The sequence below is a fragment of the Xiphophorus couchianus genome, chromosome 7 (assembly GCF_001444195.1).
Source record: "Xiphophorus couchianus chromosome 7, X_couchianus-1.0, whole genome shotgun sequence".
Taxonomy (NCBI): domain Eukaryota; kingdom Metazoa; phylum Chordata; class Actinopteri; order Cyprinodontiformes; family Poeciliidae; genus Xiphophorus; species Xiphophorus couchianus.
In genome coordinates this window covers 27,629,700-27,645,783 of record NC_040234.1, presented here as the reverse complement: position 1 = coordinate 27,645,783, position 16,084 = coordinate 27,629,700, and the positions used below count along the sequence as shown (strand labels likewise).

The window sequence follows — 16,084 nt, the reverse complement described above, 5'->3', positions numbered from 1 at the left end:
TTTCCATCAGCGGTACTTCAAAATGCGCATTAAAAAAACATGCTAACGGAAACACAGCGAGCGAGTCCAGCACTATAGTTGATATTACATTAAGAGGACTTTAAGTTATGAATTATGTCAAATTTTGTCGTTTTGAATGCATAGCTTTAAAAATGTTGACCAGCATTGTTACCGTAGCCATTTTATGTCTCCCATCAGACATTCCCACTTCAGAAGCTTTCCAGTACCAATATTAGTTCATTGTTTCTCAAAGACTATAATTAATAGCATTCAAAATATTCCATCCTACCCTAAGGCTGTCATTAATTATGAAACAGCATTATGAGCCATGGCAGCGCTACACCATATGTGTGAGAGAGCAGTCCCAGTTTTAACAGAAAGAAAAAATGACTCCAGAGTTAATAGTAGTGGTCAGCACAATTAGCACTACTGGTAGTTAGCAGCAGTCTACGTGTTTATTCCTTAGAAAACGTAGATTCTTACCTTAACTCTGAGCTGTCCAAAAGGCTGCCAACATTTCCAAATCCAGCATGTTCTATGACACACAAAGCTTCTGATGGTAGCTACTTCACGTACGCAGAAAAGTTGGCTACGAAACCACCGAACTCTGAAAAAGTGCAAAATGGCGAAGAAGCGAAATGACCTGCTCCCACAGATGTTCAGCTGTCTTCCTCATCCTTCCTCTTATGGTCTTGTGGTCGGTGCGGCGTGAGAACGCTTACATGTTGTGTTCTTTTCCAAATAGCTCCTGAAAACATTCCCAACTTGTGTAAATGTACATTTTTTTTTTCCTCCTTTGATCTTCTCTCAGTTGTTCAGACCTTCAAGTTGTTCTGAGAATCAGTTGTACAAGCACCATCAAACAAAATATGTCCTGTGCCACTCAAATCGAGAAGTCAAAATACCGTCTAGTACTTTCCTCACCACCTGACAACTGTTAGTTACAGTACATGTGTATATTTGTGTTTTTAATGTAGACCCTGTGGAGATGAATAATAGTCTTGTGCGCCCAGTCCATCTGTTAATCATTGAAGTTGTATAGTCAGTTCAATCATTTATGAGATTTACAAAAGCTGTTTTGGGGGTTCAGCTAAATCTAGCTAAATTATTTCCACGGTTTTAGTGTAAAAAGATTTTTGGTTTTTACTACCACACAAGTATTTTTCTGATTGATAAGTTTTTTGTTTTCTAAACCTAACTGAAAAAATGCATTCCAGATTAAAATAATTATCTCTTTTAATAGAGTTTAGAAATAGAAACTCATTCTGTGAACATGTTCAAAGTAAAACAAGATTTAAAAAAATTGGGATTTTTCCTCTGGAGATGTAAACAATAGATCTTTCTTTTTTTTTGTTGCAGTAATTAAAAATTAAAAGGAACCACATTTAGGTTGGAAAGCTGTTTTTCTTCAGGATCAAGTAGATTAGAATATAATCCGACTCCAGCCAGGGGCTTTCAGGTGCTCTTGCGGTCGGTCGTAAATCTCTGCGAACCTAAACGATGTTCGACGTAGAGAATCGAGGGTTGGAGGTGCACAAACCAAACTTGCTGCGCTGCAGCGCTTCCAGTGTCACCAAGCTGTTATTTGCAGTCGGGTGTTAGCCTTTAAACAGGCGACAGACGCCGCCCTCTCAGGCTCGAAAACACACCCGTGTTGTTCCAGCTCACGTCTTCCTGCCCGGCAGTGTGTGAAGTAGCTGACTCGGGCATTTCGCTCTCATCTCTTTGAAAAGAGGAGAAAAGCCCCACAGCTCTGCAGAGCAGCAAGTTAACACATGAACCTCAAGATCCTTTTTCAATCTGGGTCATGTTGAAATTTTGATTTCAAATGCAAAAAAAAAAAAAAAAAAAAGCGTGTTGAGTAACATCCGTCTGCTTTGAGCGTGCTGATAAATCAGGGAATCTCTGTGATGTACGTTGAAGGGGACGCTGTTCACCGGATGAGATGCTTCACCTGATAAAACACATCCGACAGGGTCATAAAAAATAAAAAAAACAGTTTGCTGAAAATCTCTTTTTTTTCTTTCCTTATTTTGCGAGATACAAATAACGAATGCTTTATCGAAGAGAAAGGACTTTCTTTGTTGTGGGCCACGAGGGTTTACTGATTACAGGGCGGCTTTTTAAGGCAGACGAGAAAACGACGGTCCACCAGCAGCCAAGCGCTCTCCTCTGACAGATGTTTGATGAAGTTGTTGGAAGTGAGCTGATTTCTTTTCTGTGGTCATGAACTGTTTTGTTTACAGAGAAGCTGCCTCAAGTCTGTCAGTGCTTCCCTAAAAAAGTGCTGCAGAATTTCTCGGAGGGGAAAGACGATGGTACACAGCTCTCAAATAATAAAAAAGAAAAGAAATCTGGTGTCACGGGAATCCAGTGACAACAAATCGCCTTCAGAAGTCGCCATGTAAGCAAATATTTGGGGTGCACTGATTGCAGTTTCTGGCCGATCGCTGATCTTTAAAAAGTCTGACCTGGTAATTAAAGTTTTTGGCCCAATTAAATTTTTTTTAAATAATTGTTTTCTTTTTTAATACAGAGCAAAAGAACAACTGAGCAGCACTTATAAAGAAAAATTAAGAAAAACCTCAAAGAAAGGGCCAGGAATAATCTATGTACTCAAAAAATAAATATCACACACACCAAATCCTAAACAGTCTCACTCATCAGCCAAATAATCATGCAATTTTCGCCAACGTTTCTCTGCCAAATCTTTACAAAGTCAAATTGAATAAGTCATTTGCCCTGGTACATGCAATTGTTTTACCACATTGACTAAAGTATCGGTAGTCGGGTCATTTTTCTGTAGCCGACATTTTGTGATGGCCTTTGTGCTTGCAGCCAGCAGCACCCTACAAACATAAATGCCACTTTTACTCAAGCCATTTGGCGCCATTCCAAGACAGAGTTGTGGACAATGTGCTGACAATGCAACAAAGGACCTTTGAAGTGAAATTATTTTTGCCACTCGATTCAGATTTTTTTTGTTTTGTTTTAAATGTAGCGACAAAGTTGCCAAATTGACAGCAATTGTTAACTGCTGCCTCCAAACAGTGTAACTCTTGCAAATGTAGTACTCTCTAAACAACTACTGCACATGTGCTTCAACACAGCATTCCCAATGTGAAATATGGTAGTGGCAGGATCATGCTGCGGGGTTGTATTTCTTCTGGTCAGATTGTCCCAGAAATTGCAGAAGTAATTTCACCTTCCAGCATCACAAACCTAAACATGAAGCCAAAGCTACATTGGTTTGGTTCAAATTATAGTCATCTGACTTAGTCAAAGTTTATATTTGAATCCAACTTGGGAATCTGTGGGAAGAGCTCAACTTTCATTCAGGGAAAGAATTTCCATCGACTTCTATGTGACAAATAATAATAGAGTTGAGATAGTAAAACCTTTTGGACAAAGTATCAGGTGTGTGAACAACAGACATGAGAAAACACCACCAGTCCTGCCGAGGTGCTGAGTGGAACTACGTCTTCAAAGTTCTTTGTTTCTCAGGTCACAGTGACATCACCAGCATCCCTGTAGACACCTATTGTCATCACACCCCAATGATACAGCAGCGGGTTCCCAGCGGTGTGATCATCAATGCGATTGTCATCCAGCTGCGTCTGCAAGTCTCTGCATGTGGCATTCCACCTCAAGCACGAGTAAATATTGTTCTATAAAACCGCTAAAACAAAATAGCCTGGAGCCAAACTTCGGTCTGACGTCTTCGTTGGTTCCCAGCCCTCCAGGATGGGATAATTGAGAGTGATCAAAGAGAAGGCCGGCGGACTGTTCTTACTTGAACGTGTTTTTACGTCGTACACAAAAGGCCTTTTCAGGTCTGAGTAGGCTGGGAGTTTAAGGCCCCACGTCCTGCCTGGCCCGTTTTCAGCTGGGCTGATCCGAGAACGTCTTCATCCTCTTTGTTTAAATGATCCATCCAGAACGTTTTGGGGAGTGTTTGGAATCCTTCCTGACAGCGGCATGGCTTTAGCTTATGTGGTGCACAGATAAATCGGCTGGCCAATAAATCGGGTCGATATCCTAAATTTGGGGACATCAGCAGTCGGTCTATACTTCCATGTGGAACTGGTCTTATCCACTCATCTTATCTGCCTTGACTGACAGACACATCAGGTCACATCTGCGCATGCAATAGTCACCCTACTGTTGCCAACTTAACTGTTGTGGGAATCTTTTATTCGCCAGCAATGTTTAGCAACTTTTCAGACAAAATTTTAAAGTTTAGGCCGCACAAAATTGAGGCTAATGACAGCTAGCTGCTAATGTACTCTCGCAAGCTAGCTACCTGGCTAGGTTCACAAATTTTTATATGCATGATTGTAATGCAGCAAGCCCCCCAACCATTTATAGTTTTTTCTCTTAAATTGAATGTTGGTGGCTTTAAACAGGTCTTAAAACGTCTGAAAGTTACAGATACTCTATCAGTGCTGAAATCTAATGTTTTTAAAGGTATTTAAGCCGTGTTAAATCTTAAATTTCATTCAGGATGGCATTAAAAAGGTCTTAAATTTGACTGCAGGCCACCTGGTATCAGTGGGACTGAAATTTAATGTTTTTTAAAGATGTTTTGTGTTGGTTTTAATATCCTGAGCACTTATTTTATTTTCTTATGCAATGGGCTAACTGTAGAGAATAAAGGGGACTTTCGGGTGGGAAACGGCCTGATGAAGGAGATATCCCTTCTCTTCACCCTCTTAGATCTTGTTCCTTTTAATTGTTCCCACAGATTATCTGCTTTTTCTTAGATTTCTCCGTACACTGCTGTTTTTAAAAGGGAGATGTTCTCATGTTTTGCCCCTTCTTCAAATTTCATCGTTTTAAGTCGAGATGAGAGCCACAGCGGTCAGGGAAGGCCCCCCACCAACCCCACCAAACCCCCCCAGACCGTATCGGAATGCACGGTGCGTGCCTCTTCCTCGGCCCACCCCGCACAGCCACCCACTCTGGGCACTTTAGCACGCAGTCGCTGCAAATTGCTTACAGACTTTTCACACATAGTAACGTGCCGCTTTATAAACTGGGATAAGTGCAACCAGCGCAGGACGCCGAGCTCCGTGGATATTTGCACGGTAGAGCAACGGAAAGGGTGGGTCAGTGGGGTGAGGAGGGAGGGATTCTTAGTCACTGTCTCCCCTCCTTTATTATTTAAGCTGTAGTGCCTGTTTCTGATTATGGACAGGAGCAGTAACAGGGGGACGATCCAACGGCAGAGACAAAAATCATGTCAGGAATCAGGTTTTTTTTTTTGATCCAACGGAGAAAGATGAGCGTGTTTCTGTGAGGTTCAACTCTATTCCTCAAAGTCCAAGCAAGTAAAAAAAAAAGGAAATCGATAAGAATCCAGATGCAGCCTGTGAAAGCCGGCCCCCCCTTCCTCATCTGATGGCGTCCCGATCCGTGGGCCTGGCTGGGTGTCAGCAGCCTGCGCCGGGGTGAGGGGCAGGTCGGGGGAGCCGGTGTCAGGGACACTCAGCTGGGGAAGGAGAGGACAACAGGGGCTGCGCTAATGAAGGGCCCGGCAGCTGGGAGGCCCCCGGGTTATGCGGACCACCACTCTAATTGGCCTGATGAGATGCGGCGCATTCGCGGCGAGGTCAGGCGCCGCAGGACGGAAGATTGGCTGCCGCCGGGTCAGCGGGAGCCACAAAGTTTGGAATTTCTCTGAGCTTTGATTGGCTGTTCTGAACAAACGGTGGTGATTTTTAGGTCCATTTAGAGGGATTAAAATGATTTATTTGAAACAATATTGTGTTTTTCAGAACAGAGTAGAATAAACGTGAGATTTGTCTTGGAAAACAAATTCGTACATTAATTAATCTGGCCGATCCACAAAGATGTGGCCCCCTGATGCCCTATCAAATAAAGAAAAATTCTAATGTTAATACAAACTACAGAACATTAATAGGTAGTTCAATACATAATTAGGTATGAAGTGATGATACCGACAGATAATCGGAGGTTTAATCTCTTGGCCAGTAGCTTCACGCTGTTACCCCCCAAAAATATTATAACTTCATAATTTTAAAATACTTATATTAATTGAAATACCTAAATATTATTACAACTAACCTGACATGGGCTTATGACTCTTATATAAAGAACAACATCTGCAAAACATACATAAAAAGAATAAATAAAATTCTTTGGCGCCCCCAATCAATTGGAGCCCTGGGCTGGTGCCCATGTAAGCACTTTGTAAAGTCTGGCCCAGAATGCATTTCTTTTTCTTTTAAATTACAGTAATAGGTAGTTTCTGTACATCAGCAGGTATTAATTGATGTGTGGTGTGTTTAATACGACCTCCAGCCAATAACTGCATGTTGTTCCCAAAGACATCGACTGTAACTTAATAACTTTCCAATACTTGAAAATTATTAAACAATTGCTTATGTTCTGAAAATGTTGATATTTGGGCCTCTGAGTTTTATATAAAGTACAATGTTTGCCAAACACACATTTGTTAAAATAAATAAATAAATAAAATAAAACCTATTGCCCGTCAAAGTCTGGCCCTGGCTATAAGTCCACACGTGTCAAAAATAAGGACAAACACATGTACTGTATTTGACTCTATGTTTGAAAATGAAAATTCTTAAAAACCGTGATCAAAATGAAAACTGTAATAATAACGTGTTTGTGTATTTCAAATTTAAGTATATGTCTGGTTCATATATTCTTCTTTTACATTTCCAGTCAGTTTATTTGAAAGCAGTTTTCTTCAGATTCCATCTGAACTTTACACAAAGAAGGTGCATTTTTACATGGATTACTGAGGTAATAATTGTCCAAATGTAATATAGTCTTCATTGTATTCATCCAGATTAATAGAAATGCTGATAGAAATTAATTAGCTGGGAGGGGAAAAATAAAACACGATTCCTTTTGATTGTTCATAAATTGAGCTGGAAATGATGGAGTTGTGTGTTTTTTTTTTCCGTTTTGTCTTGTTTCCACAGTAAAGAGCCTTTCCTCTCCTCTTTTCTCTGAAAGAGTTAATCTGAAGTTGGCAGCCAACTCCTGCAGTCTCGGTCGGACGTGCGGAGAATCGCAAAATGAACGCACGTTTTTTTTTTTGTCCTTTAATGGTCGGATCAATTTAGGAACTTTAAGTTGGGAGGAAAAGAAGGGCGGGTCGGTGGGGTGGCATGTTTCTTCTAATGTGATCTCTGATGCAGCCATAACACAAGATAATCTCATTTAGCATATTAAAAGATTGTGTGGTTTTTTTTTGTATTTGTTAGAATAAATCGGGAGGGTTTAGGAGGAGGAGAAAATGCGCAGGGATTTCCAGATGTGGCGCTGGAACGATCCCCGGTGTTTCGGGGCCTTGTTCCCGTTTCAGCCCCAACATTTGAACCGTCTGCTCGCTGCCTCTCCCATCCCGATGTCAAGTCTCTGCCTCCTTTTAGACGGCTAAACGTGCCGTTTGCAGAAATTCCCGATTCCTGGCAGTTCATCATTTATTTTTTTTTTTGCCTCTTTCTTCTCGACCATCCATATTTAATGCGCCCTCGGAGAAGAAGAAAAAGAAGGCGCATTTTTAATTGTTTTGGCTGTGATTTTTATTTTCTTAGTTATTACCGGGGGTCTGGGTGATCTAATTTTTTTTTTTTTTTTTTTATGTTTGGAAAATAATCAATGGCTTTAATTGGGAGCATATCGGCCTGCTAGTAAAAGCCGCTTCGGGACTGTTTGTCTCTTTCTGGTGAGCCCTTAACGCACCACAGGGCCCAGAGAGAGAGAGAGAGAGAGAGCGCACGAGCCGTGTAGACGGAAACTATCGCGCGACAGATCTGGTTCCTGATAAATAACAAGCCCGTGTTATTGAGCGCGAGGCCACCCGCGTTTTGAGCAATTTTAATTCGAGTTGAGGATGAATGAATGAATGAATGAATGAATGAATGAATGAATGAATGAATGAGCGGCGGAGTGTTTAACACGCAGCTGCGCTGGCCTGTTTGCGCCACGCGGCAGACAGCGCAACGGGCAGCAGCCTGCGCCAGAAATCACCTGAGGGTTTCATCACAATGAGCTGTTAGAATTGAACAAAAATAGATGCGGTTGCATTTTTATTTTACGTCACAGGAATACGTTTAGTTTTCCGTCATTTCGAAATGAAATTCTAACTCAGAAAAGTATTCAACTGTGATTATTAATTTTTAATAATATAACCAATCTGGTTCTATAAAAATGAACAAAAATAGGAATTGGTTTGTGATTAAGGCGCGATAGAGATTACTGAAGCAATAATATATATATAAAAAACAAAAATTCTCACAAGGCAGCTTATAAGCAAAGCTTTTCCATGGCAACCACTGAATCAGTGCAACTTTCTGAGAAACTGATTTGGTTGAATAGTTAAAGCTTAAACTTTTGCTCAAACGCTGGGATGTTCTCATCCACAAGTGTTAAAATGTAACTTTTAAGTGTTTGATGTTTATGCACTATAAAAAGACATTTTAGATAGTGCTAAACTGTAAATGTTATTAGTTACCAGTTATTGTTACCTGTGCTTGACAAAAAGCTTCTTTAACCAGTTCAGTGATAGCGCTAATGCTAAACGAAACTTGTTAGCTAGTTGAGCTACCTCTGCAGTCGTCACTAACAATGAACCAAAGGCCTTAGGCAGAATACATTTGATTAGTTTTGTTTGTTTTTACAGTCTTGCCTACGTTTTACGCCCTGATCACAGTTTTTCTTAACATGAAATCGAGCGGCGTGATCTTAGTACTTACTTTGATTTTAAGAGTAAAGACATCATAAAATCAGAAACTTTAGCTGTTGCCGGCCCAAAACGGCGCGACGCTTTCACACTGCATGCCATCCCCTCACCTTCACTTGTTAAATTTAAATCACTTTTAAATTTAAAAGTAGTAACTTTTAAAAAAATAGTAACTTTTACTCTGGCCTTCACACTAGAACCATAAATGCTGTTGCACTATTTTTGTTCTGTTCTTATAATTCAAGTTTTTTTATTTCTCTCTTTTCAACTTTTGCAGCTCTTTTCTGTATTTCTGTATTTTACGTTTCTAAGCAGTGCTGTTTATGTTCAGCTTTGTCTTTCAGCACTTTCACATGTTTTAAGTCCTTTGAAATAAGTCAAATATTGCACCAGGCTAATTTATTTGCAAGTGCTTGTTAGCTGTTTAACTTATATAATTTCTTTTCCAAAACTTCCAGTTCTACACATATAAAATATTTGTTGTTTTACTCTAAAATTGGCTGATAACTGAAGTTAAAAGAAAATGCTTAGGATGGATTTGCAATCAAAAGAAAACATTAACTGTTGTTGAAATCCAACTATTATTGAAGCTAATATTAACAAGCAGATATTTGTTTTGTAAACTGATTATCTAACACCCTCAGAAATTCTTTTTTTTACAGTGCCTGTTCCTGCAGATTTGTCATCTTTAAAGACTCCAGTTATTTATAGGAAACAAACATGACTGTCTCTGTTTGTGGGAGGCTTAGAGAAATGACTCGAACCTCCTTGCAGTCGAATTCTGCTGACATCTGAATGGCGGCGCATTTGCATTTTGGCAGCAGAGAGGTGAACCCGGCGAGCTCTAATTCATCGTGAAAAGCAGAGACACGGCAAATCACATTCAAGTGCCAGTTATCTTCTCTCGCTGCGGCGCGAGCCATAAGCTCCTGCAGGTGCAGCCCAGCGCCAACACGCCGGACTCGGATGCGTGCTCTTATCTGACCCCGGATCGGACTCCGGCTGCGGTCAGACAGGCTGGAGGCGTGCGGACCCGGGCCGCGGCTCTTTAACGAAGACTGTGATGGTGTGTGTCAGAGACTTTTTGCATTTAGGGTTGTTGTTTTTTTTGCAGTTGAAGGAGAAGGGAGGGAAATGGAAGGATCCTCAATTTAAGATGTAAACTCGTCGAAACAGAAATGTTTTTTTTTTATCTCTTATTGTACGCTTTTTATTTTTGTGCTGCATCAACAGCGGCTGTTGTTCCCAAATAACGAACAAAAACACTCGCTCGGATTTGACTTTTTGCCTCAGTTAAAGGTTGTTCCGTGCTTTCTTTAGTCCACAAATGATTCTAAAAATAAAATGAGTCCATAAAATTTAGATGAGTTTAAATAAGGGAAAGTGTGTTATGAATATTTTTATTGTACTCACTTCTGTTCCATTGTGAGCTGGATGTCAAAAACACTCATAGCCTCCTTCACCCCCCTGCCTGTACGGAGTGTGTGAGTTTATTTATTTATTTTTTCTTCAGCATCTATAAAAAACATTGTTTTTGTTTTTGGACTCAAATTTTCCAAATTGTTGTGAAATCTATGAAAATGTCTCCTTCTTGTTCCACTTTCAGCCAGCTGGAAAATATTTGTTTTATATGGCTTATTAAAGAAATGTTGGGGAGGAAAACCCGACAGCCGAACTGTTAACCCATGAATGACCTTAAAACTGGCCTCCAGGCACAACATGTCACATTCAAGACTTTTCAATTGAAATAAGTCAACATACAGATAAAGTTCCATTTTTGTCTTTGCAGCTAATTTTAGCATTAGCATTCCGCTGCTTTACATATAAAATGACAGATTATGGTGAACAACATTCCTAGAATCCTCGACCTTCACTATTTATTTCAATCATAGACTTGGAGTGTATTTCACCAGTTAGTGCGATAGCCATCTGTTTTTGTTAGGCTCCAGCTTATTTCCCAGCTAACAGAATAGCCATTTTTATGCTAACCTGAGCGAGCTAAGATATCACAGTACCCAGGTTACCTGAGGTTACCCAGGTAACATCTGTACTGAACATGAAGAGCATTAGCTACTTTAGCCCAGCAAAGATGGCAGATTACAGGACCTTTGACCTTTCTTGTATGACACATAATTTAAAATTAAGCCAAATGTTACAAAACCCCAAAGGAATCACCGCCTGAAGCTTTAGCCGATAGCCTCAGAGTAAATTCCACTTAAACTGGAAACGGAAACCCAAGATGGACACTGGCCCGTTTTTTCTCTCTCTCATAATTAAATGTTTACTGTAAATTAAATGGCCGAAAGATTCAAATTTTCCCAGATCACATTTGCAAATCTACATTAATGTGCTGTAAGCAGATCATGTCGTGGCAACCTGCTGGGAATATAGTAGTTTTACTGTGGAAAACAGTTATTAGTTTACTGCTTTGAAGAATTGTTGTGAATGAAATAGTTTCACTGATAAAACAATTTATAGGGTAACTTTTCAATTTGAAATTTGTTGCTGATGACACTACCAATTACTTTTGCATTTGTTGGTAACATCTGGACTGGATCAATTGAGACTGAATATATATATATATATAATTATGTAAAGGGGTTGGAAGTTGTAACTTGAACTTTTTATTAATTTCATAATAGCATTTTCTCTGTTGAGGCTTGACAGTCATTTCTAAATATCTCCGGCTTTTGTGACGCTTTGTTCACTGAAGCTCCTCCTGTTCTCTTTGTTTCTTCAAAAATGGATGAAAAGATGATCAAATACAATCCAGATTTTTTTTTTAAACAATTGCCCTCAAAATGGATCTCATGAATGCACCCATGGATCAGCCATCCCCTACCAGAATGGCACCCTGGGTGGTGAGCCACATGTAAAAAAAATAAATAAAAAATCAACTGTTAGACATGTTGAATATCACATATAATAATATGCTTGTCTTGGTCCTTTTGTTTAGATTTCCATGAAATTTTAATATTTGTCAATGAAATATCCAGTCATTAATAAATAATGAGTTGAGATTAAGTTTATTGGAGTTTTTATAATTTGATCAGGGGTCACAATATGTAATATTTCAGAATTGGCTGGCCTATTTGAGGACCAGCTCCATGGTAAAGGTTTAAAAGAACAAAATACATATGACAATTTGTATCATATGTATAATTCAAGAAAATGCTACGCTACAAAGCAAACCAAAGCCGTATTCAGTTGGTTACAATTTTCACCCTCAGCTTTCATTTGCTACACATAAACAAACCATTTCGCATCCATGTACTGAGATCCTTGTGTCAGTTTTGCATGTAATTTAGCATTTCAATGAAATATCCAGATAAACTGTCATAAAATGCTTATCGAAATGTTTTCCAGCATTTGTTGAGTTGTTGTGTTTGAGGGCAGTTGAGACCAACACACACCAAGTATTGCCCCTCCACCCTCCATCCATATGCAGCCTTGGCCCATCTCTGGCTGCCATGCACATGTGCCAGAGCAGGTGCAGCCTTCGAAGTGGCCTCATCGCTGCATCCTTCCCTCCTTTCTTCCTTGCTTCCTTCCTCGAGGAAGCAATATTTTGTTCGGGTCCTAGAGTTGATTGCTTTGCTGTCTTTAAGCAGCCCACCTCTCACCCTTGTAAACATTAGCATGTTCTCTCCATCCTTCACTCTTGTTTGCACAGACAGAGGAGAGTGTGGCTCGTTCCCTCTCCCCCCACCTTCCTCTTTTGTTTGTTGCGCTGAACCCCGGAGCAGCTGCCGGCTGTGGCGGCGGCGGCGGCGGTGGTGGTGGGGTCTGGAGGGACTCTGGAGCTGCGTGTCCTCTCTTTGCCATCCTCTGCCAAGGTGGCATTATGCAAGCAGCGAGAGAGGCAGAGAGAGGGAGCGAGAGAGAGAGGGGGGGATAGCAGCGGCCATAGTAAAGATGGAGGAGGGTGCGCGCGAGGACTTTTAGGCTTCTTCTCCTGAACTTTCCCGCCGTGTCAGGGTTGGAAGTTGTCGTTTTGGCTCGCGCAGTTTTGGTCCTCTCTACCAAACTAACCTGCCCTCCCCTCCCTCTCGCTACCATCTCTCTCTCTGTCTCTCCTTCCTCTCTCTCTCTCTCCTTCCTCTCTCTCTCTCTCTCTCCTTCCCTCCCTCTCTCTCTCTCCTTCCCTCCCTCTCGGCTCTGGAAGCGAACGCATTGGCTGGGCTGCGGGCATCTCGTTGCCAAATAGGTGGGCCTTCTCATCGCGCTGGCAGAGGCTCAAGCGATGGTTAGGGAGAGAACGCGGAGAGGACGAGAGACGGCCAGCGAGACCCAGAAAGAGAGAAAGAGGGAGAGGGAGAGAAAAGGAGAAAAAAAGGAGAGGCAGCACTCGGCTTTGCCAGCGGTCCTGTGCGCTCGTCCAACATTGATTCGGCTCTCGGTTTTTTTTTTTTCTTCCCCTCTTCGATTCTGCGCGCGTGTGTAGGAGAGAGAGAGAGAGAGAGTGTGTGTGTTTTTTGTGAGTGTTTGTGCGCGCGCGCGTGTGTGTGTGTGTGTGTGAGGCGGGCCAAGGGATCAGAACAGACACCGCTACCAATTAGGGTGCACTTTGCCAAGGATTTTTTTTCCCTCGAGGTTTTTATTTTTGGGGCTTTTTTTAAAAAAAATTATTTTTCTAACAGTTCAAAACTGTTATTTTTATTAAATATTCTCTTTATATTTTTGAATATTTCCTAGAATATGCTGCCGGTTATTTAATTTCCCCCATTTTTTAAATTATTATTATTCTCAACTTTTTAAAGCAGCTAATTATTATTATTATTTTTTTCAGTTGACAATCCGCTTCCAAGTGTTTTTTTTTTTCTTCTTCTTCTTCTCCATCTCCTAATTCTCCTCTCCTTGCCAAAACCAGCTCTGGCTTTACATTGGGGAGCGCAAAAGAGAAAAAAATAATAATAAAAAAAATAACTGGTACAAGAGGGTTTTTTTTTTTTTTTCTTTCTTTCTTTCTTCACTTTAAACGCCGTGCCAAATTTATGATGAGAGTGCAAAATGGTAACTACCAGGCCGTCTGTCTTCCTCTTGCAGTGTGGTTATCTGTGGTGATTTGTGTCTGCTTTCAGTTTGTTGTGGAAATGTGACTCTGGTTGGAGCTCCCCTTGATTTGTTTTTGTTTGTTTTTTTTAGTTGTTGGATTTTGTTTTTTTATTATTATTCCTCCCCTGCATGGTGTGTGTACAGCGCTGATAGGGAATGCTATGGCTGAGCTTTTAGCGGCGCATTTCAGCGGCGGGCTTGTGGCGGCAAAGCTTGGCGGCGGTGAGCGGCCGGTGTGTGGCAACCCTGGCACGGGAGCGCTGTGGCGAGATCTGGGCTTTGTTGCCCAGAGATATGTAGTGAAGGTATTAGAATACCTCGTGCCACCTTTTTTTTTTTTTCCCCTTCCCTTGTCCAAACAGCAGAGAACCGGGAGTGTATGTTGGCTCAGCTTTTCTTCTGCTTTTGGATTTATGCGTCTTGATTTTTTTTTTTTTTCTTTTTTTTTGTGTTGATTGTTTGTTGTTTGTCTTTGCTGAAACGAGCAGGGTGATTTGTTGCGTTATTGTACCTTATTAAGTTTCACATGTCTGTGTGTTTGCATGTTGTGCGTGATTTTATGTGACGGGGAAATTAGAAACAAACGTTTTAACGTTGCAGGTGTAATACTTTGATGGTTATTTAAATTTTGAGATAGGCTGTTATAATAAACACGTGAAGCAATTTAACGTATTTTATTTTGGATAGATTGTAATTGATTTTCAACTAAATAAATGTGTTAAATTGTAACCAAAATCTAAAATGACTAAATTACTTAAATTGTTACTATGGTGTTTCTTCTCATGTTAAAAGAAACTATATATATATATATATATATATATATATATATATATATATATATATATATATATATATACTTTTTTTTGCAAGTAAAGCATGAAATTATTACTGAAAAAGTAAAAAGTAATTTTTCATTCATTCTAACAAGGATGTATCTCTTCCCTGATAGCCAAAACTATTATGTGCTGTTTTTTTGGCAGCTACTGCCTAAAGATTAGGACGCTTGTATTAAACTAAAAGGAATTTTGGAAAGTATTCAATATTAGCCAATAAAATTGTTTTCATTTTAATCAAGCACCTCGGTTTCCTAATAGTGAATTGCTGAGATCATGCGCTGCTTCATTTTGGTAACAAATTTTGCCTGAGCCATTTGTTGGGGATTTAACCGATGACGTTTTCAGTCATCTTTTAGCTGTTGTCGTTCTCGTAGCGTGGTGTCCACTGGTTGGAACAAGCTGATATGTTCATAGCCTGTGGGATGCACTGTGAATACCTACAGCAGCTCAGTGAAAGATAAGCACCGTCTGAGGACTTGTGGTTGAAAAGGTTTCTGTTTTATAGTGAGAATTTAAGTTTTAGCATGTTTAGCTGCAGTGCTAAACAACTTGCTAGCAAACTAGTCGTCCCCTCAGGTTACAAAAGCAACAATAAAAAAACAGAGAAGAATTGAACCGTGGTAAGGTATAAATACTCGTATAGAAACAAACAATCATGGCTAATGTGTCATTCGTTAGCTACTTCTCTGCCTTAGTGTTAGCTAGCAAGCTTGATGTTAGCATTAGTGCTGTTGCTAAAGCAGTTAAATTTGGATATGAATTGTAATTGTTGCTTCAACAATAGAAACTTTCCTAAACAAACAAGAAGACTTTTTCCTTGGAATCATGGCTAATGTGTCTTTTGCTAGCTACATCTGTCTTAGTGTTAGCTACCAAGCTTGACTTTATAGCTAGTGTTGTTGCTAAACTGGTTAAATCTGGATTCAAATTTTACTTATTGCTCCAACAATAGAAACGTTCAGCCCAAAAAAGCTTTATAACAAACAATGAGACTATACTCTCATAACCATCGTTAGCGTGTCGCTTGTTAACTACCTCTGCCTTAGTGTTAGCTAGCAAGCTTGACTTTGGCATCAGCGCTATTGCTAAAGTAGTTAAGTTTGGGTAACAAATTGGATTGTTGCTACAAACTCTAGAAACGTTCCCAAACAAAGATCTTGTAACCGTTATTAAATCTTACTGAGTTTTAACACTTTATTAGCCTAAATATTCTCACACAGGGAACGACACAAACCTAACACTTGACTTAGCAAACGTTTCCAGTTAAATTCAATGGGTTTTGTTACCAAAACTGAACAGAATTGAACAATTACTGAAAATTGGAATGCTATCAATGTGTAAAATGTATTAGGCTACTATCTAAAATATATTTTCTGTGAATAATTTCAGAATACAAAATGTTTAGTTCCACTTTTTAAATCAAATCTCCGTTGTATAGCTGCTTAACATTTTC

The 16,084-nt window shown here is 40.0% G+C and overlaps 1 protein-coding gene across 17 annotated transcripts in view; it reads left to right on the top strand.

Moving 5' to 3' along the window:
• The window catches only part of nfixb (nuclear factor I/Xb), a 193,754-nt gene that overhangs the window by 45,683 nt on the left and 131,987 nt on the right, over nucleotides 1–16,084 (top strand). For 2 of the 17 annotated variants that reach the window (XM_028022659.1, XM_028022654.1), the window contains exon 1: nucleotides 13,780–14,100. The exons of 7 other annotated variants lie outside the window; for them this stretch is intronic. In XM_028022659.1, the coding sequence (XP_027878460.1) occupies nucleotides 13,957–14,100 (144 nt within the window). In that variant the 5' untranslated portion in view covers nucleotides 13,780–13,956. Of the gene's footprint in view, nucleotides 1–13,517; nucleotides 13,754–13,775; nucleotides 14,101–16,084 lie in introns of those variants that run through there. 8 more of the 17 variants (XM_028022663.1, XM_028022656.1, XM_028022652.1 and 5 more) reach the window with 8 other exon arrangements.